This window comes from Solea senegalensis, linkage group LG16 (assembly GCF_019176455.1).
Source record: "Solea senegalensis isolate Sse05_10M linkage group LG16, IFAPA_SoseM_1, whole genome shotgun sequence".
NCBI lineage: Eukaryota > Metazoa > Chordata > Actinopteri > Pleuronectiformes > Soleidae > Solea > Solea senegalensis.
The window spans coordinates 12,576,163-12,601,654 of record NC_058036.1 but is presented as its reverse complement, the minus strand read 5'-3'; the positions used below and the strand labels follow the sequence as shown (position 1 = coordinate 12,601,654).

At 39.2% G+C, this 25,492-nt stretch overlaps 1 protein-coding gene across 3 annotated transcripts in view; it reads right to left on the bottom strand.

The window, feature by feature from the left end:
* alk (ALK receptor tyrosine kinase) overlaps positions 1 to 25,492 on the bottom strand; it is a 344,081-nt gene that overhangs the window by 39,988 nt on the left and 278,601 nt on the right. For 2 of the 3 annotated variants that reach the window (XM_044047762.1, XM_044047763.1), the window contains exons 6-10: positions 17,046 to 17,180; positions 12,230 to 12,364; positions 10,768 to 10,871; positions 7,551 to 7,723; positions 5,187 to 5,281 (exon numbers count right to left, since the gene is read on the bottom strand). In XM_044047762.1, the coding sequence (XP_043903697.1) occupies positions 5,187 to 5,281; positions 7,551 to 7,723; positions 10,768 to 10,871; positions 12,230 to 12,364; positions 17,046 to 17,180 (642 nt within the window). The remainder of the gene's footprint in view (positions 1 to 5,186; positions 5,282 to 7,550; positions 7,724 to 10,767; positions 10,872 to 12,229; positions 12,365 to 17,045; positions 17,181 to 25,492) is intronic. The other variant, XM_044047761.1, reaches the window with a different exon arrangement.

The following is a 25,492-nucleotide window of genomic DNA, read 5'->3' as shown; positions in this document are numbered from 1 at the left end:
AAAAAAGTACACAGATTTACAGTCAAGCACGTCCGCGGGCAGCCCAGTGTTATTGATGGGTGGAATTCGTGCTGCTGTCATGTGTGAAGGACCCCAAGCCAGAAGTTATTTAGAATACTAAGGCTTACATTTAGGGATGGGCATTCCAAGCAAAAACACTATTCCAAAGTCGTATCTTATAATCATCAAAAAATCACTTCCTGAACCTGAGCCGAGGCAACGCTGCTCTGTCGGGCAATAACTATAAATTTGTCCCATCTTAATACATAAACATTTTTTTAAATTCTAAATTGCTAATTTTCTCTCCTCAAATGTTTTATTTCAAGTTCTGCCAAACTATAAAGTTGGAGAATTTCACTCTTCGTGTGGGATGGAGCAGGCATCAGCTCACAGTGGCTCAGTGGTTAAGACCCTACCTTGTGTACCAAAGACATCATGGTCACAAGTTCGATTCCACCCCTGGCTAATTGTACTTGATTCCATTGTAAGTCGCTTTGGATAAAAGCGTCTGCTAAATGACATGTAATGTAATGTAATGTAATGTAATGTAATGAGACCCAGAGCTGCTCAGAACAGTGTTTGATAAGTTTGTGCTTAAGCATGGTTTAGTTGATGCTGACAATGGTTCCTCTATGCAACTTGTTTGCATTTGAGAGCGGAGATTCAAATACAAGCCTTTGTTTTCAGTGTGCTTCCTCATTAAACCTGTCTATCCTGTCACTGATGGTTTGCATTGTCCTTACATACAAGGCTGTGTAACACAACACAGTTATTTTATTCATTTTTTGTGATCACTAGATTGTGTTAATTTGGTTTGTAAGCAGTCTGTAAACAACACAAACATGTTAGTGAAAGGTTTTGGTTCTTGTATGTACACTATTACTATTATACCATTATGCACTTAGTCAAAAATGTTTTCCCCCCAAAATGTATTAGAGTGTAATTGTTGTAATGTGCATTAGCATGACATTTTATCATGCAAACAGAGGGAAAATTATCGGCCAAAGAAATCGTCTAGCATATATTGGCCATCGGCTAACCCTGATTACTTAGAATCGGCTATAGAAAAACCCATATCGGCCCGGCTCTCTTCACAACACGGTCTCTGTGTAAGCAAATCCTGTCGATGTGTCATGTGCACACAAGTTCAGCAACTATTTATAGCTTCAATAAAGTCACTGATATGCTTAGTGCGTTGATATTCAATGCATGGGAGAACATGCCTCAGCAGGGCTGCAGAAGCTGGACACAGAGCTAGAGCCCGTAGCATTGGTATGCTGCAGCAGCAAGAGGAGGACTCAGCAGGTCCACCACAGAGCAGTGTGAACCAGGGGGCAGGGCAACAGCCGGCACGGCTGTCACTGTTCATTAGCAGGGCGCCACGAGTTACCTGAAGCCCACCAGAGGCCAGCCATGGGGGGCATCTAAATACCACCCAGGCATAAAACTGTACCTCAACACTGCGATGGATCCGAGAAATGTCCACAAAACCTATTTCATTTCCCGGTCAGACTGGTTGTTTATGGAAATTGGGGTTTAAAAAGTAATATTTAGTTACTGTTTGTATGTATTTAATCATTGCAAAAAAACAAAAACAAACAAACAAAAAAAAACAACCTTGTAGGATTGTTGGATTCCTTATGTGTTACAGTACACATACACAAAGAAGATGAATAAAACTAGGAGAGACACCATTTGAATCAGAGCATGTGAGCGAAGCAGAACATTCAGTATATTTCCATGCTCAGTTAACGTTTAATTGGACTACCGTCCTTGTCCCAGTGTACAAGCACTAGCAGGGAATTGATTTATTGAATCAAATGTGTCTGCCTTTGCCACACAATATGCCCCCTTTCACCTTGGTAATAGTGTTTTCCAGTTGAACTATTAATTCAAAGACCAAATATACTTAAAGTCAGTGTAAAGTAAAAGCAAAGATTCTCCTCTTCACACATTAAGTAATTGTATATGTAATAATTATGTAATATGTAATGAAAAAGGGGGAGGAGTCTGGGACAACAAGCCTTGTGCTTTGTAGGGACCAAAGCAGTTGTGTGTGTACTTGTACTTCTTTAAGGCATAAACACTGACCTTTTCAGAAGCAGTAGTTCTCATGGAGAACATCTCATCTACATTGCACTAGCGGTCATTAGTGACCCTGTGGGGTGCCACTGCTTCAATGACCAACGAAAACCTGGTCAAAAGTCAATGGCACAGTACATACATACTTAAAGCTATTCCTATTCTTAAAGCAATTCCTTGATGTTACAGTCGTCATCAACATCATGTAAGACTGTGCACTCCTGTCTCATTACCATCGGCCTCTGGTGCTTGTTCTTAAACTTCAAAACTGACATTGGCAAATTTCTTTAAATTTCCTTGAGGTTTCCTCTTCTAAACCCTGTTTTTTCAGCTCTGATTTTTTATTCTGTTTTGCCCAACAAGCCAGACCCATGCACTAAGGTGCACGGGCAGATCGGTCTGCTCAGCAGGGGAATCTTTCACTCCTGCATTCGACATTTACCAGGCACAGGTGCACCTGGCTTTTTAAGGGAATGAGGGGCAAGACTGATTGGCTTTATTGATGTTATGCCCAAATAGTTCAGACACTAAAAACTTGGATGCACCCAAATGCACTTGTGCCATGCACTACAAATATTTTACACAGGGCAAACAGCTTTAAACAAGGGAACAGACATACTTATAGGTAGTGTATTAATTTGCTGTCAATAATCCCTGCTAAATGTTATATACTGGACATTTACTTAAGTCATTTTGTTGCCAAAAGATAACCTAGTGAAAATAGGTTTCAAGAGTACAAACGCATTGTCCTAAATGAAAGTTCTATATTTTATCCATAGGTTTACTGTACATTAAATAAAAAAAGGGTTACATGACAGAGAAAAGGGATGAACTTGCTGTGCCAAAAAAAGGACAAAGATAAAATGAAAACTCTGACAGCCAGATTCAACAGCTGCAGTGTAAGGGTAATCGGTGCATCTTTATGCTCACCAAACTGTAACTATACACCAAGAGGTGGATGTGGAAAAGGCTATGGATGGATGAATATCTTTAATGTGTTCACAGTATGTTTTTTTATACTATAACATTTCTATGCTGTGTCACCTGATCAGATCCATCAAACTAATCACTCACAGTGATCACTCTTGGAAACAACGTCTTTTGCTGAGCTTCACCAAATCTCTCATCAACGAGGTCTGATTGATAGGCAATAAAATGGGACTGTGTCAATGAATGGCTGTAGGTAATAGATACCTGGCCTAGATTAAGAACCTGCCATCTGGAAAGTGAGCTAAGCAAGGATAGACAATCCTTCATAGCTGCCCCACCTGTGCTTCTGCACCAGAGGACATGAAAAACAAATTGGTGTGCATATATCTCACGGAAAATGTCATCTCTTCATATAAAATGTCCCTAAACCAAGATGGTGATGCAGGTTGTCAAGGCCAGCTATTTGTCACATGGCATTGATCTCATGAGCCTAAGTTAGCTAAACGTATTTTGCACTTGAGATTATGCTTGATCACACACATCATGTAAAAAATCATAGTCACATTTGTCCTTTATGTTACATTCAAACCATTACTTTAATATGCTTCTGTAGCTGTTGTCAGTTACTATTGTTGAAGGTCAATGTGGTTGTACGCCTCTGTCAACCAGTTTCAGTTGAGTGAGTAACCTTAAGGAGAATTTTTCAGCAGAAACTCAATGTACTAGCCACAGGTAGGTTTGTATAAATGCTATTAAATAAAAAATGTTTGGTTCTTGTCGCTTAGAATAAGCCTTTTGTATGCACTTTAAGCAAGGGCCATGCTTAAACAAAGTCCACCATCTTGCACCACCATGTTTCAGTCCAAAAGAACATTGTGTACATTTTCGCATTTTAAAGGGGTAACCCAAACGCAGAAGAACCTGTTCCATAAAGGAACAAAGACAAGTAGGGAAGTTCATCATCTGACGGACAATTTGATGTGCTTGTCGACAGAGACATCTTTTCCAGTATGCAAAGGCCAACTTAGTAAGCTGACATGCTGGGAAGGGAGTGGTGAGCAGAGGAGTCCCATGTTTGTCGCAATCTGCAGTCTCACCATTGGATGCCACTAACTCTTACACAGTGGGCATTTTAAATTGCAGGCATTATGATTGCAAATGTCTCCTTTAGTCCAAATTTTGCTAAAAACTATGAAGTCACAGAAATGTGTCAGTATTTGTACATTATTTCTTGGGTTGTGGGCAAAAAAGAAAATCTAGTGAGATCATTCTGGAGTCTGGGGATGAATTGATAATAAGACAGCAGTCTTATAATGTAAGAGGTATTTCTTCATTAGTACAAAGTTCTCTCTGTTAACGTTACATTCATGTATATGGGCTATAGAAGTGCTCAGACATTGTCATTTCTGTCACTGTTCAAACTGGTTCCTTTGTATATAATGCAGAGATGGGGGGAGGAACTGCACTTGTTTCACCTGTGAGGAGAGACTTGGTTGTCACTTTAAAACTGTTTAAAATTGATAAAGCATTTCAATTATAATACAGACATATCTATAAAGGTGAAGGAAATCTTGACATTTCAAAACCTGCAGAACAGTGATGGAATATAAACCCTTATCAATCAGCCAGATATATTATGGTAGATTTGAACTGTTCTGACATTTCACAGCACATCAAAGGTTCCAAAAAGACATGAATCATCTTATCGAGTGTAGCAAATGTTTCTCTAAGCAAAGATGCAACACTTTTAATAAAGATTGTGACTAAAACTTCAGACTACAGCCATTTTAGAATCCTGACTGACTTTGCAAACGCGTTGCATTATGCACTGGAGGGCAATCTTCACGGATCGTCAACGTCACTTTTCTGATGTGTGAATGGAGACTCGCGTAATGCAACAACCTGTGCTCGACAGGTAATGATAAAACATTGTTGTTGTATTCTTCAGCAAGAAGTGGAGATGAGATTAGAATTGTTAATTAAAAGCATATCCTGTCACACACATGTTTTGAGTTGAATAAATGTAGTGTAAGGTTAGAACTTAGCTCTTTGAAACTTTACATTTCTCTGACATTTTTTCAATCAATCTGACAACAGAGAATCTAATAATGCCACTTAAGTCGAGTGAAGTAAGACAGCAGAGAGAAAGACTCTGGAAGTTTTATAATACTCACTTGTCATGAAGCAGTCCATACTGAAAGAGATGTTGTCAAGAAAGATGGCTGAACTGGGTCCAGGCCCGTCCTCGATGCTGAACTGCAGCCAAAACCTGTGAAGGGACAGAAACGTTCATAGTTGGATATCTTCTGACAGAAATAATATAAGAAGACTTTATCATGCTCTAAGAAATATGGCATTGAGTTTTCTGATGTGTTGGTCGAGAACTGACCCAATGGAAACATATTAATGCATTAATCCAACACTCTGCTACTTCTATTCTTATGTAAGTCCTTTACAAAATGGTATTTAACTAGCTTGCTATCTTATTTATTTAGTCCACTCCATGGAATCAATGCAAACAAGTGGAGGCAAGTAGATACAGATGGTTTAGATGTTTTTTAATTCCCAGTTATGGATTTTTCAGTTTCACTTAAGAGAGGAATAATTATGCGTGTTTTCTCTTTTCCCCACATACCTATATTTAACATGCAATCAAATTTAGGGAGATATGCAAGGTATGATGTGCGCCTATGGATTAGGACATAGAGCGAGTCATCCATGAACCAGAGGGTCAGTAGTTTCAATCCCTGACACCTTGTTAGCTGCACAGCCAGTTTGTGCAGAAGGTGTTAGAGAGGAACACTATATATGCATGAGTATGTGTGAGTGAAAACGTGAATCAGACTGTTCATTATAACAAGAACATTGTGATAAATTAAGTCAATTTATCATGAGCAATATGTCACAGACACTTTTAATGCTATTTGTTGAAATCCTCTCCACATCTAGACAACCATCAATAAAAAGAAAAAGAGTTTTGGTGTATGGGAAAGGCCTCAAATAGGCGATTTACTTCAAGGAAAAATATTATTATTATTATTTGTATTATTATTATTATCAATAACAATAATAATAATAACAAAATAATAAAAAAATTGGCACAGTGGGAGTCTGTTGTTTTAGAAACTAATCACAGATTATAGCTGTGGAAGCCATATTGAGCTCTCAAAGTAACACCATTATTGCCAACATTAAAATACAGTGGTATAAATAGGTCGGACTTTTCACAGTAGGCAGATTTATTCCAAATAAGATAATTTGCTCTCTCATCAACCTCCTCATACTTCACACCATGGTATAGTGAAATTAGATTAAGATGGAGTGAGAGATAAGGTGACTCTAATTATTATTTTTATGTTATTCTTTTTCTACACACTCCTCCTAGTACCACCAGAGGAAGCTCGACCACAGATTGAGAACCAAGGAGTTCATAGATTGAGGTGTACATGTTGTGGTAGGCAGAACTGTTTATTTGGTCTAATCCAACACACCACCTGCTTGCATCATGGATACATAATCTGGTTAAATATACCAATAGGTGTATTTAAGTTTTCCAGGAGTTAACACATTTTTTCACAGATTTGTGAATGATTTTATACTGTAAGTAACTTATCATTCTGTTTATTTATCTCTACCTTTAAGAGAGTGATGCTCACAAGAAACACCAGAGATGGCTGAGGCTGTAACTGCTAGTAACACAATCTAGAGGGAGTTCTAAATGAAAAAGCATTTCCCTCCATCACAACGTGTCCACATTTACTGTAATTTAACTTTTAATATAACAAATGCTTCTGAATCCTGGTGGTTGTATTGCTTCCTGCTATGTCCTGACTCTTTTTTTTTTACACTAAAGGCTGTATTTCTGATTCCATTTAAGCTCTACAAAGGTCACCGTCCAAAGACCGGCAGGTTCACCTGGAGGTTACGAACAAGACATTCTAATTAAGAGCACAAACACAGCTGACTACACAACCCAGATATCAAACTTTAATCACTCTCAGGGGAGCAGGATTATCCAGGCTCAAATGGCAAAGAAACCCCAGTCAGGCAAACAGAGAAGAAATGCCTTATCTGATGTTTCTCTTCTTCTTCTTGCTTTACTCTATTTTGTTGAAATTTCTCTCTTCTTTGAGGGAAAATCAGGGTCATACATAATTGGATGGCAAGTAGGGCGGGTAAACCATGTGTATTGATTCCTTCTTTAAGAGAAATAAAAAGCATGTGGGATACAACTGTACACGTGGCAGTTTCATTGTGTAAGATGGGAGTCTCTATGGGAGTCATTAATTTTGTGGAGTTTTAAGGAAAATGGAATGTAAAAGTTGAAACTCTGCATTTATGAAGTGGGAGGGAAAGCAGGAAGAAGAGCTTATTGGTTGTGTTTGTCGTGGGAGGACTTAAGTCTTTTTGGGAGTGCATCTGAGATTTGTTGCGATGAGACTTGAGTGGCATGCTTAAAGTGAACAATAAGAACACATAGCCTTGATTAAATAAAAAAAAACTGCCTGTAATGTGACGAAGGTTAATATATATCCTACCAGTCTGCCAGCCCAAAAAGGGGAAGTACGATGAGTTTCCAGCCCCTTTCAGACTTGGGTTCACTGGCTGAATGCCACAGTCTGCGCTGTTCTTCAGGGCCTGTACTGTTCTCCACTATCCAGAGAGACAGCATCCCCCTCTGTAAGCCTCCAGAACATAGCGAGAACCGCACCTGTGGGAGAAAGTTGGAATTTCAAATGAACACCACAATCCAAACCAAATGTTGGCGGTAAAGGTTTTTGATTCTTAAGAGAAAATATGACAGCGTGTTCCTTTCTGTTTTAGAAATTGAAGCATTCCAGCCAGAGGTATCTGTCAAGAAAGACCTGCACTAAGTGATATAATATTACATGAGATCACACAGCAACATTCATCTGTTCAGGTCTAATTATTATAAGATAAAGAATTCAATGTAGTTCAAAATGAGTTATTTTGCCATGTATGCAGCTCCTGTACGGTTCAGCACAAATCAATCTCATTTCACTGTTTCCAGATGGGACCTGCTTAAAATTAAATAACACAGAAAATAACAAGAATAAAATAGTGAAAGGAAGTCTGAGTCTAACAAGCATGGGATGCGACTGTGTCCCTCTGCAACCTTTTACTGGAGCCAGGAAGATAATTCTGGCTCCTGCATTTAAGCAGAAGAGATTCTGGCTTAAGCCTGATGACAAGTGCATTTGGAGACTGAATTCACCACTTTTATGTTGCTCTGAGCTTGTCGATGGCAGGTTTTGGGCCTTATCAGAAACCAAGAAAACACATGGTGAACTTTTAAAGGTTGAGATTATAGGCACTACACAGCACACACTGGGCACAACATGAAAAGTGAATGTGGTCTGCAGCTAATACCCAAAGCTAATATCCTCTATGTAGTTTTCCAAGAGCTGACAGCCTAGACGGCACAGCGCCAGTTCAGTGTAGAGAGAAGGATTTACACTGTTAATCTGGAATCATGGCTAATCTTTGGCTGCTCGCCCAGGTGTTGGGAGGCCAAGTCTGTGTCTGTGGTGATGCAGTTATCTTTCCTCTACTGACAACAACATAACAAATGTCTAATATGTACCTAATAGACAGCGACATTCTCCTCCTTCATCTTTCATTTTCCCTTTGCTCTCTTCCTTATTTATATGTATTTCACGTTTAGAATAACTTTACTTTCCCATAGGTCTCACTTGTTTTTTGACCTTTGCCACAACTTCCTACCTCCATCCCTCACTTCTGTCTCACCCTTTCCACATAGATCCCTCATTGTATCCAATTTAAATGTGCAAAGTAAACATGCATAGGGCAAAAGGTGGCTGTGCCATGCAATATTAAACTCACTATCACGAGACTAAATGCTACAAGCGGCAGCGTCGCTCAAAAACACAAACTCTTCACACAGAGACCTGTGCTGACAGAACCATGCTCTGAATAATGAACAGAATTCTTATATGATCACAAATAGGTTGAAGGTACAACCTGTGATTGACAAAGTCAACCTCACTGCCTAATGTCTCCAACTGCTTCTAAAACCAAATGATGCATCAGATTATAGTCCACAGCTTTCTACAACAATACCAAAAGTGAGAGGCGAGCTATGATGTGTTTTTATACTGTAAGAATTGAAACCAGTTAATGTTTATGTAAGAAGAGACTGTTACTGGTTGCTTTGAAAACAAAACACCTGATCACTCCTATTTTTATTGACAGACATTTCTCCTAGTCTACACTTCTATTCTTGTCTGGAGTGAGCCAAATTTCGTCCTGGGATCAATAAAATCCACGATTCTGAAAGCAATAATGTGTATGATATGATTAAATATCTTGGTGAACATATTGTAAATGATTTTTCAGATAATAAAAACATCAACAGACTGAGGACTAAGATGTAGGCTCAAGCTAATATGCTTGTCTGTACATTTTGCATGTACACTGTTAGTGTGAAGGTAGCCTTATTTAGAGCATCCTATACCCCTATATTTTATATTATATATCACATTTGTGGTGTTCTTATAGGAAAAGAACATGCAGAGACTTCTCCATGATACAGTTGTAGCACGGCTCGGCACAGCACAACTCTTTTTTGCTTTTCCATTAGGGATGGTATCTGGTACCTAGTGTGTTTATTGGTACCTCTGGCGAGGTTCCAAGCGAGCTGAGTCGATACTAAAATGTGAGCACACGGAAAACATGTCGCGTCAACAACTTGAAAAGCAGACCAAAATATCTGCGTTTCTTTAAACGTAACCCCTCACTCTCCTACGAGTTCTCCTGCTCTGGGTCCAAGTACAAAAAAGAACCTTTATTTAGCTTGACCACTTGCACAAGCACACACACTCACACACACTGTCAGTTGTGTGGCTCGAGTGTGCACACACACACACACACTCAGATTTTCCGCTACCTCTCGCTCGATCACTCGCACGAGCGCACACTTTACACTCGGCTGCATTCTTCAAGCACACACACACACACACACACATTCAGCTGCACCTCTCTCTTACAGGAGCACTCATTCATGCTCATGCCTGAAAAATATCGTTGCGTTACCGTTGATAATTTGAAAAATTGTGTGGCATAATGTTTTGGTCATACCGCCTAGCACCTACTATACATACAGTATACATACTATACATAGAAATAAATAGATAGATAAAAGACACACATGAATAATATGATTCCTTTGTGTGTTTGTGGACACAATGAGAACATATTATACAGCAGCTTCAGGAAATAGTAATATTGAGGTTAGCTCAGTGAGGTTTACACCCACACCATGGAGACACTATAACTTTATTTGTCTTTAATAAGGTCTACAATAAGAATACATTTAAAAAAAACAGTTGGTAGTGTAAGTTCAAGTGTAAATACAGTATTATCTTCAATTAGCTTCCTGATGCTGATATTTTTCAGTCAGAAACCCAGATTTCTTTACTTTTGTATGAAAGCAAAAGTTTGTGCCAGTTGTGTTTTTGTGAGGTAAATCTGATTTGACCAAATGTAAATGCAGAAAAGCTGCATTTTAGTTGCATTGAAAATGTTTATATATTTGTGGAAGTTTTATTGTTTTATATTTACCTTTCATGCAATCCAAAAAACATTGCGATTAATATGAATTCCGTAACTGATGACATTTCATGCAATTCAGTGCTGCTCTTCTGCTCCTGTGTTTGTAATAGTGCATCTGAGGATGAGGATTATATATAGGATTATATATAATACTTTGCTCACCGTGCATGGGGAGTTTCTCAGAGGTGGGGGGAAGAGAGGGCTCCTCAGTGATACTGCACCTCTCTGGACTTTAGACTGGCTTCCCTCCACACTGAATGCAGCTCCTTTAACACACAAACACACAGAAAAAATAGTAAACACTATAATGAGTACAAAGAGAGTAAGGTTCTTCAATGATGCACACATAAAACCTAATCTAAATGAAGATTTTCAAGAGAAATATCAAAAAGTATGAGCTGAGAAACCTTTGTAGTAATAGTGATGAAAATAATCACATATCAGAGGGGATTGCTCTAAGACCGCAAGGGAAGTCAAATATATTCTGCTGTATTTACATTTCATTACTAAAGGTGCACTAGAACTATCTCTGTTTTTGTCAGCGATGACAATGACAAAATTATTTAGTTGACGGCCCTTTTTTTCATGACCAAATGAACGTAAATGTTAGTGGGTGGTTTGTCAGACGTTCAAAATGCATGACATTTCTGCATATTGTGCGCGTAATCTGTCAATTAAAACCTAAAAATTCCTTGGTCCGTGTTTCAAGACGGGTCAGGTGGGTTGCGACGTCACCGCCGACCCCTCGCGACCTAGAGTCGGCGCACCACTGGTGGAGGAAATTTCATTATGTGTGACACTCTTGGATGATGAAGTAGGCATCAATTCATCAAAAAAATGGTTTCTGCAATACTTATTTTTTTACTGAAACTGACTAAAACTCGACTAAAAGCTTTTTTGGGTTTTCGTCGACTAAAACTGGACTAAAACTATCACATATAGAAATGACTAAAATGTGACTAAAACTAATAAGCAATTTAGTCCAAAAGACTAAAACTAAGACTAAATCTAGATCAAAAACAACACTGGTGAGAACATGATCAACTACATCATTAGTTCATTCAGAATCAGCTGTTTATCACATACTGTCCGATGCCATTTTCTTCTCATACATTCCCGTAGCAGTACGGCACATGAAAACCAGTGGAAGCTCAGCTTCAATAGGTCTCTATGAGACAGCACAGAATAGGGTTGTTTGCTTTTTTTTTCTTCACTGTGGTGAATGACTGGATAAATGCAGCAAAATCATCACTTCCAGGAAGCTCAGTGTCTCTGGGAGTCAATGGAGCAGTGTGGGGGAAGCATGCCCAGCATGCCCAGCCCAGCATCCATGCTGGGCTGATGCATGATGATTGGAGGAGTGGAAGGCAGAATTGATGTATAAATATAACTGGGCCAGAAATGAGCTTCCCCTGTTTCAAAGTCCAGCAACTGCCACTCCCACATGCTCCATATATAATAGTACTGTACAATGCTATAATGTAGGACTTTGGCACCCGGTGTTGCAGATCTTAACAATAATATGTCTGTCACATTAGTGGTTCTTATTTTCTTTCTACATTCACAAAGCAAACATACTGATTACTGGTATAAAACGTCAATTCAACTCATATTAAATAGAGACCTGATGATGGGCAGCTCTGTCTGGAAGCCTTGGCTGGAGACTGGACTCTTCTCCAGGAAAGACCACGACCCGTTATTGACTGCCAACTGCACTCGCCTTCTTCAAAAGAGCAGTAGCTGCCGCTGAGAAAGTGACCTGGAGAGAGACAGGAGAGATAATATATTAAGGGAGGACAGGAGAGGATGATGAAGAAAGGGGGACAAATAATGAATGGGCAGACATGATAGTGGTGGGGCTGAGAGTGGCGTGAACACTGACTGTCAAACTGCCACTGACTACCTCATGGGGTGAGCATCAATGAGTTGAGTGACGGTGAAGGTAAAGAGGGGGGAGAGGCATGCGGGCTCATAGGACTCAATGTACCGGTTATATTGTAATACTGAGCTACATTGAGATAAGACTGTTCCAGCAGAGGCAGAAGATGAGAAAAGCCTGACAGGTCTCACTACGGTGGGAGACAGTAGAAGCAGAGAAAAGAGGGAAGGTTTGAATGTGAATTACTGGATCATTCAAAGTAGGTGAAAAGGCAACACTGGAAAATCTCTGTCATATGAATCAATTAAACAATAGATGACTTGAAGGGACCCCTGTGCTCTTGTAAATTCAGGGCTACTACTAACAGCAGTCTGCAGTACTCTTATCAAAGTATTCCTACTTTGTTTCTTGTTTCAAAGTTATTTCAGAGTTAAAACCTGTTGATAATTGATTGTGTAAACACTGAGGAGGTCTGAGGTTTGGCTTTCATTCCAGTGTTTGAAAGTTCTCACCTTAAGTTTGCTTTATGTTCCTTTTATCTTGAGCTACTGTTTATGAGTGACCATTACCTACAAGAATCTTTAAGTGCAGTGATAGCAGTGTGCTTTTTGGAAATGGCATCATTCAGATAATGGAACAAAAATGGCCAGAGCACAGATCACAGCTACACAACAGGCACGAAGGCAAGACAAATCCTTCCTTCCTCAATGACACACGTTTTAGATTTTTTTTATTATTGTATAAAAGGCATGTAAAAGGCCGAATTATCTGGAAAATCATTACTGTGTGTATTTTATCTTTATAGAAGTCAAACAACCGTTTCCCAGAAATGTGAATTTTGTGTTCCTGTGTCTTGTGTTTTTATGAGTCACTCGTGTTGTTACGTAATCCAGTTAGTGTCCCTTTGATGCTCTGCATGCACAGATTCATTGTCACAAAATAAGATAACTGCTCAGGAAATGAATAGAGAATTCAGTGATGATGCCACTTCATACATATCTGTACACATTAGCTCTGCGTAGCTGTATCACTCTCTGGGCCTTTTTCTTCTCATTATTCTTCCCTGTTTGCTATTAGTCTAGTTCTGTCAGCCAAATGGATTCAGCTGATAGCAGTCATATTTCATGAGGTGGGAATAAGTTTGGCAAAACAGAATCATTTCTAGTTTATGCAAAGCGAATTGAACTTTACTTAATCCTAATGAATACTGATCAGAGTGTTAGTCACTTGTGTCATTATGACAGCTTTACAAAATGTAACTGTCAATAAACACAAGACTGTGCGGTTCATGTACACGTACATTATGCTGTGTCAAAAATACATTTCTTTACCAGTGCAACGTCTCACATTGTAAAGTCATAAAGATGTAATAAAGCACCATTCATTGGTCAAATTCAATAATGACAACATTGAAATGAATCCTGTTGCCATTATTGGTTTCTGACCAGAATTGATTTGCTTTTGCCCACATTAAAGCACAAAGGCTAACAAATACTAACATTAACAATATGTACAGTGGCTGTTGAGAAAATTTGAAAGTGAGAATCAAATGGTCAGAACAAGAGATATTTTTATCCAAACACTTTCTTTTCAACATTAAATTCAAACATTTGCAGTAGCCTTGAATGACAAAAATAGTGTAGAACAAAAAATGATGCCAAACAGAAAAAAAACAGGCATTTGCTGGCTGTTGCAACATTTCTTTTCTTTGTGGTTGTTCTACTGATAAAGGTGTTTATAAGGGTGTGAAGATTGATCCTTTCCAGTATGTCACTGTGAGCGGTCATTACTGCCAAGTAAGTGAGCCATTCCTGTGTCGTGGTGCTGTGCAGCCAGGTCTTCAGCCTACGCAGCGCACACAAAAAAATCACTTGGATGCCACAACAGAAATCCGGAGGGACAGAGTTTTAGGAGCTCCGCAACCTCCAACAGGAGATCTTGGAGGACAGACACCATGTCTTGGATGGTGTCGACTTTACATCATCAACAAATATTTCCCAACTGCTGGTTCATGCAGCCTCCACGTTCACTTACCAAGCATATTAGCCCTATTTATTTTGTAAAGATACATTTCTGTGTGCGCAAAAATCAGTAACAAATTAAAACATTGGCCTCAGTATGTATTCATGAGTGAGATTTTATCATTAGATAATATTCCAAGGGGAAAAAAAAGTAGAGATTTTCATTCCTACTTGGCTGATGCTTTGATGCGAAGCCGGAAAACGGAAAGTGTGGAGTCACTGATTTCAGCTATTTAAGACTGACTGAGATTAACCAGAGGAAGCTGTGAAGGATGTGTTGATGCATAATGATGCAGTGGAAAGATGGTGAGATAGATTCACAGGGACACTGTTTTCTTTATATGTCAGGAATCTTTGTGACTGACACAAGCAAAGTTTGGTCGTCCTGCTTTTTCCTGTTAATGAGCCGTGGAACAGCTCATAGAGGATTTAAATAGATAAAATCAGATGAAGATAACTTGTGGAAAGATCACAGAGAATATGTTATCAGAAAGGAACACTGTGTGATTTGGGTAGCAGGGGGTAATTGTGATGAGTGATGCATATATAAATGGAATAAATACAAAGCATGAAGTGCACAAGCAGAGCATGTGAGGGAAAGAAAAATGTCAAAATGTCAGGGTGGTCTAATGAATGGACGATCATTCATTCTCTTTAAAAAAAAGAAAAAAAAAAGGTTATTTATATCTATGGAGTTGGTGGAGAGGAAACGAGAAGCGCTTGATGCAAAGCAAATGACATCTGGCCTTCACGCTACTGTGCACTTTTATGTGTCCATTATGTGGACAGACAGTAGAATAGAGGGTAAACCCACAGGTCCACTGTTCACAACAACATTAATCCATAAGGTCTCTTTCAAGTAATAGACCACACTTTCCAAGCTGCTTGTTGCTATTGTAAATCCATAAACACTGGTCTCGTGACGGTGCAAAAAACAGAATTAAATATCTGTATGAATGATACACTTGACAATGCATATAACAGATTGTACTTTCAATGGCTGCCAAATGAGGCTACTAATGTACCCAAGTGTACTTTGTGATTTATTGATCGTCTTCAAGCTAAAATGTTCAGTTTGGACTCCTAAAGTTTGTGCAGCTGTACAACTGTATAGTGCTTTTTTTTTAAAAAAAAAAAACGCAAACAAATGTCAGTTACATTTAAAACACAGTGAAATAAGTGCACACTCTGCTCATTAAGTCAGATCAGATCAGTATATCTGTGTTTAGATCTTGTTTTTTCCTGTGACATTTATACAGTGCATATAGGAAAACCACCCCTGCACTACTCCTGTACACAAAAAGTTGTCTTTCTGACCTCACACATCTAATTAGCTACATTTAAGCAGTAAACTAGATGTGATAGACGAGGGAAGTTTCTGTGCCTCAAACAGAGTTTGATACAGTAAACGTGGAACATCTTTCTTGTGTTGCATTGTTAATTACTCCACAAAACTCCTTTCAAGACTCCAGAACCATCTGATCATCTCTCTGATCTGCACAGCTGCTTATAAACACAAATCTGCACTGCCACTCTAACTCAGATTTAATAGTGGCAGATGGATGCCAAAAGGATGACCAGGCTTTTAGTCAGGTCTGATAGTATTCCTTGACAGAGCCCATTTTTGTATGTTTGGTGCATTCAAATAATGCTTCACCTTTTCTGTCCATGAAGACCAAACAGGAGGATAATAACATAAACAATGACACAAATCTATTAAAAACTAATCCCTAAATGTATCAATTACTTATTGATTATTATTACTTAAATGCCAAAACTATAGTGACAGGAATTTATAGACTAGACTAGAATTTATATTTTTATACCAGTAATTATCTAAAAACATGTACCATGCACACACTTATTGCATTCTAACAATGATTGTACTTTTCGGTTATGTTCTCAGGCCAACTAGCACTTATGGCTTCCTGCAGTAACCACCGCAAGATTTCCACCCTCTCGCTATCTCTCTGCTCTCATAATTAACAAATCTATGAGCACAGGAGAGCAGTCATCATTTCAATAGCCAGCCACAGGAAGCTGACCTGCAGTGTGGGCAAAAGCAAATCACTTCTGCAGTTTGACATGGGTGGAAAAACTCAGAAATCTAAAACAGCAGCGCTCATGATGAAAGTAACAACAATGTAGAATGGTAGCATGCAGGTCTAGGGCTAAAATTAGATAAATCACCATGCACACACAGAGCGAGGCCTATAGGGACTTCACTTATGATAGGATGTAAGCATACATCTCCCAGGTTTCATGAACAGCAGAAAATAAATGTGCAAAGAGTTAGAAACAGCAACCATGGAACATGTCAAGAGTGAGAAATGTTAGCCAGGCATGCTGTAACTGTGCTGCCCTTTTTCTGCTTTCCCCCCAGCCTATGTTAGGAAAGCACAGTCAGTTGTTGCTCTATTGGGGAGGATATTATGCTCCATTAAAGATGGAAACATAAAGGTTGACCAACTTTCACAACTGCACTGTTCTGATCGATAAGTAAAAGCAGAATGAACAGCTGACACACTCAGTGTACTCACGACATAGTTCGCCTTCATCATCGCCGAGTGGACAGTCTGTGTTGAAGTCACAGAGTTTGTCAACGGGGATCCCGGGCCCCTGCTGACAGTGATACTGACTTTCCAGTGTGATGTTTGGGCCGGGTGAGGAGGCTGCTGAGATGACGGATGAAAGAAGAGGGAGGAGGGAGAGACGAAAAAAAGATTTAATACTATGTATTCCTTTACACAAAAATAAAAGCACATAAAACCAAACTAGAAATTCCCACCACGCAGTTAGAGATTTGAGAATGTCAAAACAACAACAAAAAACACTTTTGAGGGAAAATAACTTTTGATAATGGTCCAAGTTTACCAATTAGATAATTGATTTATACTTGAGACAGCAAGAACAAATCAGCAGTTCAGGGAAAAAAATTACTTACCTACAGTAGAAAATATACAGACACAATATGAAAGTACATCAGTCAGTGACAAAAACTAATACAACCTCTGACTATAAACCTTGTATGGTATTCACAGACTGCCTGTAGCATCATAAATAACTTCGCCCACGCTGCATAAGCATCTGGGCATGAATGCAGTACATATCCATCAGACAAGAAACACAAGCAGCAAAAACAATGACCTAGATACTGTAGAAGGCACACACACACACACACACACACACACACACACACACACACACACACACACACACACACACACACACACACACACACACACACACACACACACACACACACACACACACACACAAAGGCAGAACAATTTTATATGGCTGATCTCATCAAATCAACTGGAACCGGGGTCATTTGCATACCTATGCAAATCGAGGAGGTGATATCTGCAGGTTGTAACCTCCACCCTCATCATTAGACGCTGATCTCAGTCAAAGAGAACAAAAGAGAAACGAGGTTGAAACTGTCTGCTGATGGAAATCTTGGTTTTCCCTCACTCTGCTTACTGTTGAGTTTGCCCTTCATCAGTTTTATGCAGATTTGGTCCCATTCAGAAACACTTGTAGTCGGCAGTCTCATAAATTTGGAGTCCATGATGGGAGAGGCATGTTAGCTGAGCTGAATTACATTACATTACATTACATGTCATTTAGCAGACGCTTTTATCCAAAGCGACTTACAATAAGAGCATTTAAACATTTTGGTACAAATAAGAGCTAGAAGTAAGTAACAGCTTCAAGTAAGCCAAACTATGAAGTGCTAGTCATAAGCACGATGTATAAGCAAGGTTTTTTTTTTTGTTGTTGTTTTGTCGTTGTCATCTTAGTCGAGGTAGAGTCGTAAGAAATGTGCTTTTAGTCGGCGGCGGAAGATGTGGAGGCTTTCTGCTGTCCGGATGTCGATGCGGACGATGTTCCACCATTTGCGCACTAGTAAAACTAACACTCATTTTAAAATTGTGGTGCATAGCTTTTAAATATAAACCATATATCCATTTAAATCATTATCAAATGGTAAAGTCAACTCTTTGTGTGTTTCTAAATATGGCAATGTTTAGATCTCCATTTGCAGCAACATTCCAGTGCTGCAACATTGTGCTAGTAAAGCGAAATGGCTGCCAACAGGTTGGCGTATGACTGAAAGCACAAAGAAGCATCCACAAAGTGTCAGGAGTGAATTCTACTGCTCAAAAAGGCCGTGTATGCATACAAACGCTCACTCAGTCAGATAGAACTGTTTGACAGAGCCTGTTTTCAGATGAAGGATGCAGCGTAGAAATAATGTTACATTGTTTCTATTCACAAATACCAGACAAAAGATTTGCAAATCTACCACTTTTCAGTCAGTATGATTCTCTGTGTGACACGATCATCACACTTCCCTCAACCTTAAACTCGGTGACAAACTCACAGCAGCATGGCAACAAAAAACCTGATTATACTGTAAACAAAGGAAAGAGAAGAAAATGAAAAGTGTCAAACACCCATAATCAGCAACATCATACCCTGTCTCTATGTTGCTATTGCATTAAGGCTCCAAACAAACACCAGGACCAGGCAACCCAAAACAAGTGGATGGAAATACCCCGTCTCACCTCATTTGAGCTACTATTATTGTTAAATTAAGGCACTTAACAACACCATTTGTTTATACTACTGCATGCTTTAGCGGGCTTGATGCAAATACAATTTAAAATCAGACAGTAAATAATCGTTTTCATGGAGAAATCTGTGTGGGTTTAATAGATGCAATTAAATATGTTAGGTAATGACATTTGTCAGTTGTAAGTAAAGCAAAAGTCACATTTATTTCCGGCTCAGGAAAATATGCAATATATAAAGCTAACATTCATGAGTAACATAGAAGTTTCAGTATTTCCACTACAGTAGTTAGTGCCAATCTTGTGTGGTCTTTGTATAGAGATCTGTGTATCCATAGCTATTTGCAGCAGATGTCACTTCTTATTTTTCCTTCTGTGGTTGAGAAACCTTTAGGCCAAGTCAACTCTATGGATAAGAACGTGATGAGTGGCATATTGTATTGGATGAAAACACATTAGTCAAGGACTTCCCACAGTGTACTATTGTAGCAGGGCCTTAATGGCTACAGAAATATCAGTAAGTAAGCCAGCTCAGATTCTTTGAAAACATATAACAATGGGTAAATTAAAAAAAATTTTTTCATGTTTTTCTGAGTAATTTTTTTCTGTTTTTCTGGGTAATTTTTTTCTGTTTTTCTGAGTAATTTTTTCTCTGCTTTTCATGCTAATTCCCCTGCTTTTTGAATATTTTTTTTTTCGGAATTATCGAGAACTCTCGCGAGAACCTCCAACCTCCAATCAGCAGTTTCCTGAGTCACCGAGTAGCCAGCCTGAATACATTTCAAATGCATCACCATATCTATGGAGCATGCCATATCTGTCCAACTGATCCTGGAGAAACATTGCTACGTCTAGCAGATCTGAATGGGCTTTCCTTCTGAACAACCGCAAAGTCCTCAGGTGCCTGCGTAAAGTCAACAAACTAATAATACCATCTATGTGACTTAAGGACAGGACTATCTCCCAGTGTCTTAAACCCAGATCAAAGTAAAACTTGATTAAACTATACAAGCCATCCATGTTGTTATAAATTAACTCTCAATAAAGGAATGAATGTGTTTATTGTTTCAAATGCTCTCCAAACTCAGAAAAAAAATTATTCAGTAAATCAGAAAAAAAATATTCCGAAAAACCATGAAAAAAAATACTCTGAAAAACAGAAAAAAAATAAATTACTCTGAAAAACAGACCAAAAAATAAATTACTCAGAAAAACAGAAATAATTGCTCAGAAAAACAAACCAATTTTTTTTTTCCAGTGAATGCAATGCGTTTCCGTAGTAAATGATTTTTATAATGAATGCCCCATTTTTTCAGTGCTCTGGACGGCACATTATGATTATTCTTTCAGGACTCTTTACAAAGTAAAGAAAGAACAATACACATGCTCATATGCATGAAACTTCCCTCTCACACGAGTCAGTCTTTACACAAGACACACACACACACACACACACATGAATTATACCATTTTATTCAAATAAGATGAAGCAGAGGCTTGTTGTTTTATAACCAAGAATGTGGTCTTGCTATGTGCATGACGTCATGCTCAGCATATGCATTATGCATTGTCTGTGCTCAGTGGCTTCCTCTTGGTATAATATTGACACCTCAAGCAGAACAATTTGTCAAGAAAGAAAAAGTTAGAGTGCACTGAAACCTTTGGGCAAGGTATGTAAATTCATCGATTTATCTTTGTTTGATGACAGTGACCTAAAATGTATCTAAGTAGTTTTGTCAGTGAACTTTAAGCTTACCGGAGCAGGTAACAGCAGCCAGACATGGCCGCCGCCCTCCTGGTCTACACAGTTCCTAAATCACACTTGTCAGACGGTGAAAAGGGGTAAGTCAGTGTGGGATGGATTGCCTTTGGGTGTATATGAGTTTTGTATGCTCAGAGGGTTGGTTTATCTCAAAGGGGAATGATGTATGAGTAGTGAGGAACTGGACAAGTGACCAAGGAGGACACAGTAGCTGGTAACTAAACACCTAAACCACCTTTTCCAGGTTATTTGCTGATCCAGCTGCAAATCTTCAGTTTAGTGTCAAGTATTGAAGTTATGCATTGCTTCACTGGCACCCTTTTTTGTAACCCTCTTGTCTAATCAGCGCAAAGCTTTTTGTCTCCTCTGGGACTTCGGCCCCATCCACACCTGGTATTAAGATCCATCCTCAGTGATCAGATCCCATGTGGACAACAGTACGACTGGCCCCTGGCATTAAAATGCATCCTTAATGTGTTTCTTGTGACCAGATGAAATCAGATCTTGCTTTCCACAGCAAACACACACTGACATTGTGTCTTTTTTTTTTGAGAACAAAATCATGTTTTTAATGAGTCTGAAGTTACATGTGTCTGCTGTCAGTGTGTTTGTGTGTGTGCGTAAGAAAAAAAGTCAGGATAAACTAAGTGAATCAACAAAATAAGATTTTAACCATTAGAAAAAAATCATATGTCGATCATGTTAATACTGTGGCAGTGGCTGCAGATAAACGCATGGTCGTTCATTAGGGAAACATTTCCCGTGACTGCTCAGAGGAGGTCAATTAAGGAAGTGCTCTCTAATCCGTGCTCATGCATGTGGCCACCTCCATACGTGTTTTTGGTGATCAGATCTGAGGATACATTCAGGACTGACTGGAAGCATTCAGACCTCCCCACACCACGACACAGTAGCATTTCCACTCGCATAATACCTGGTACTATTTCTAGTACCTGCTCCGGGGAGCTTCAAAAGCGTACTATGCGATGATTGGTCAGACTGTCCGCCACTGACTGGCCAGAGTGAAGTCACAGGAAGAGACGTCCCACACAAAAAATCAAAAAACTGCTGAACAGTGCCAAACTGTAGATCAGTTAAGACGACTTAACAATCCTAAAAACGTGGGTTAATCTCCAAGAACTACCAGGGAAATCTCTATATTTAACAGAGGAGTCTGTTGTATTTAGGGATAGCACCGGTGATTACGAGTGGCATCATAGACCCTGCCGCTGTAGTCTGTGGAGTAGGAGTCTGTGCTCTGGAGACGAACAGTGCCGAACTGTAGATTAGTTAAAACTACTTAACAATCCTAAAAATGTGGATTAATCTCCAACAACTACAGAAGTCTGGTGTAAAGTCACTAGTCACTCGTCGGTGGAAATACGCTATAAGAGAAAAAAAAAAAAACACCACACAAAACTGTGAAGGACAGCCTCCACACAACAACTAAGCCAAGCTATTTAGATACTAACAAAGATGCTGTGTTAAAATAAATGCTTTCATACATTAAAACTAGTCTCTTAAGCAAGGCAAAACCATATTGTGATGGAATTCTGATTTATTCTCTCATCACTACACTGCCTTTCAGCTTTGTAAGGTTTTATGACAAATAGGTTTCACTCTATAATGATGTCTTTCTCAAGGTCCATTGGGTTTTTAAATCCAGATTTGAAGGTCTACACTGACATTGATCTTCTATTACAAAGCTAGAGAAATAGGAAAAGGAAATGACTCAGACATGCTGTGGTTTAATACTCTTCCTCCCCTTGTTGATTTAGTCTAAATGTCAGAAAAGATTGAAAGAAAAATAAGAGCCTGACATATTTTACAACTTAATGTACAGGTTACCAGCATTAACCTCCGATAACTTCAGTGACAAACTGGTAAACTATCAACAAATAACCAGACAACACACGGTGATGTAGTGGTTAGTGTATTAGGTGAATTGTCAGTCAGTCAGTCATCATCTACCGCTTTATCCTCCACCAGAGGGTCGCGGGGGGTGCTGTGCCAATCTCAGCTACATCGGGCGATAGGCGGGGTACACCCTGGACAGTTCGCCAGTCCATCGCAGGGCCACACACAGCTAGAGACAAACAACCATTCACTCTCACACTCACTCCTATGGTCAATTTAGAGTGTCCAATTTACCTAATCCCCACATTGCATGTTTTTGGACTGTGAGAGGAAGCCGGAGAACCCGGAGAGAACCCACGCACACACGGGGAGAACATGCAAACTCCATGCAGAAAGGCCCTTGTTCCAACCGGGGCTCGAACCCGGGTCTTCTCGCTGCAAGGCGAGAGTGCTAACCACTACGGATTAGGTGAATTGGACACTCTAAATTGACCATAAGAGTGAGTGTGAATGGTTGTTTGTCTCTATCTGTGTGTGGCCCTGCGATGGACTGGCTAACTGTCCAGGGTGTACCCCGCCTATCGCCCCGCGACCCTCTGGTAGAGGATAAAGCGGTTAGATTATGACTGACTGACTCCCTCACGTCAGTTGCACCTGTTTTAAAGATGCATTTTTTTAACTTTCTTTCTCTTAGGAAAGTCTCACTTTTGAGATTACCTGCCAAATTGCCCTAATTTTAACTTTCATTTATGCCATCCGTTCACAGGGTGCAAATCAGGGGACACTTAACAAGATCAACAGGGAAAACAAACCAATAAATAAAATGAAATGAGCAGAAGAGAGAATGAACAGCCAAAATATTCACTAAAACAAGTAGATGTTTTTCTTATTTTTATTGCCTACAAACACTGTAATACATCTAATAAATTTCTGGAATCCCTGACAAAATTATTATGGAGGACATCAACTGGTGAGGTTAATGATTAACATTAAAGCCAAGGAAAGAGGTTCAGAGGTACAACAAACTTAGCAGACTGTGTGGTCACTGAAATCCCTAATAGCTCAGAGGTATCGTGGTTTTGGTGTATTTAGAGGAACAATGCAATGTGTGTTTGGTTTAGCATAAATCCATTTATCACTTGTGTGATTTTTGCATAACTGCGTCATCCATGTTAAGTTATCAGATTCTACTGATGGAGGTGTCTCACTCTGGCATAACACGAAATCATGCAAGAGTAGTTTGCCGCACTGTTTGACTTGAATCTTTTGCTATGATGGTGAAGATCGCTTGTACATTTGAATAGAGACAGACATGTCTTTGGAAAAGTCATGAGAGGGCACTGCTATTAACACGGCCACAGATGTACCCAAAAAAAACACACATATTTATCACATTCTACTTATTCATTATTGTGTTCTGTAATCCGATACACTGTAATGAGGATTATGTTATTTGAGGAAAAACTCTAGGGGCCCAAGCGAGGGATGTGTCATATCACTGGCACCACAGCGAAAGATGAATCTGGAGATATACAAGGAGATTTACAGTTGCTGGGACGCTAAAGATGAATGTAGCTGAGTTTCCCACTGGACAGTTGACAGGACAAGAAGTATTTGCTCATAAATTCAATTAACTGCACACAGCCATGCTCGATTGGTCAGAGCTCTGCCCGATCACTGTTGCTATCTGTCATATTCACTGCTGCACAGAGAGCGAGAGGCATACGCTAGAGATGAGCAGAAGCAGAGAATAAAAATGCATTTAATATTCTATTCTACAGTCAAATGGTGTATGTTTAACAACCAAAAGTATGACATTTTTTAAAGTGGTGAATTCATTACTGGCAATGCAATATAATCCAAATTGTTTCATGTTTGAATGTGACTTGCCAGCAGCAAATACATGGTGCAGCATAGTAACAGTAGTCTGTTTTGCCAGTTTGCACCTGATGGGAATGTGATACAGTGTGTAATTGTTCACCTGGTTTAGGTCACATTCAGGTTGCAGGTGTAGGTAGACTTACATAGTGTAGATCAGCTCCTGTTCCCAAAATGTGGGTCAACAAGATAATTCATGGGGTTCACCATAAAGTTGTAGAAAAATAGAATATAGACAAATTATTCAAAATCAAACGTCAAATTCTAGACTGAAAATTGTTTCCCATCAAACTATAAACACTGAAACTAGAGGGAATCATTCTTTACAACAGTTTTTCTTTCATCCACTCTTTGTGTGGTTATTTGCTTGGACTTTCCAAAAGACTTGAATTCACACTGTGCATTATCTTACGACAGTATCTTAAAAAGCATCACATGGTGGCTTTCCTCACCTTCGAGGCTTCTTGTGTGACCAAACCTATACTTGTCTAAGTAAACATCGTTACTGACAAATAATGTGGAATGGTTTTGACATCAAAGCATCTGGCCCACAGGCAGAGAGGTTGTGGTGAGACTGTATCCTTTGCTTTAAAACCATTAGCATTAGAACAAAGAGCTTCGATTCCTCAGTGGAAGCTTATCCTTGATGTTGGATTACAGTGAAGCAGGTACTGGCGTCACATCAAAAGCAAGACATCACCACAACTCACTGGCATGATATTGGCTTTAAAATAAAAGCAACTGAGGGAATCTTTGTGTAGTTCAATAATTTAAAAACTAACTGTTTAACAGCCTATTCCTTGTTACAGAATGATAGATATTACTACACGCTCGATATCAACAACATACAGACATTCAGCACTTTATCTTTTATAGCAGTTGGTTATTGTAACCTTACTCTGGATTCAAC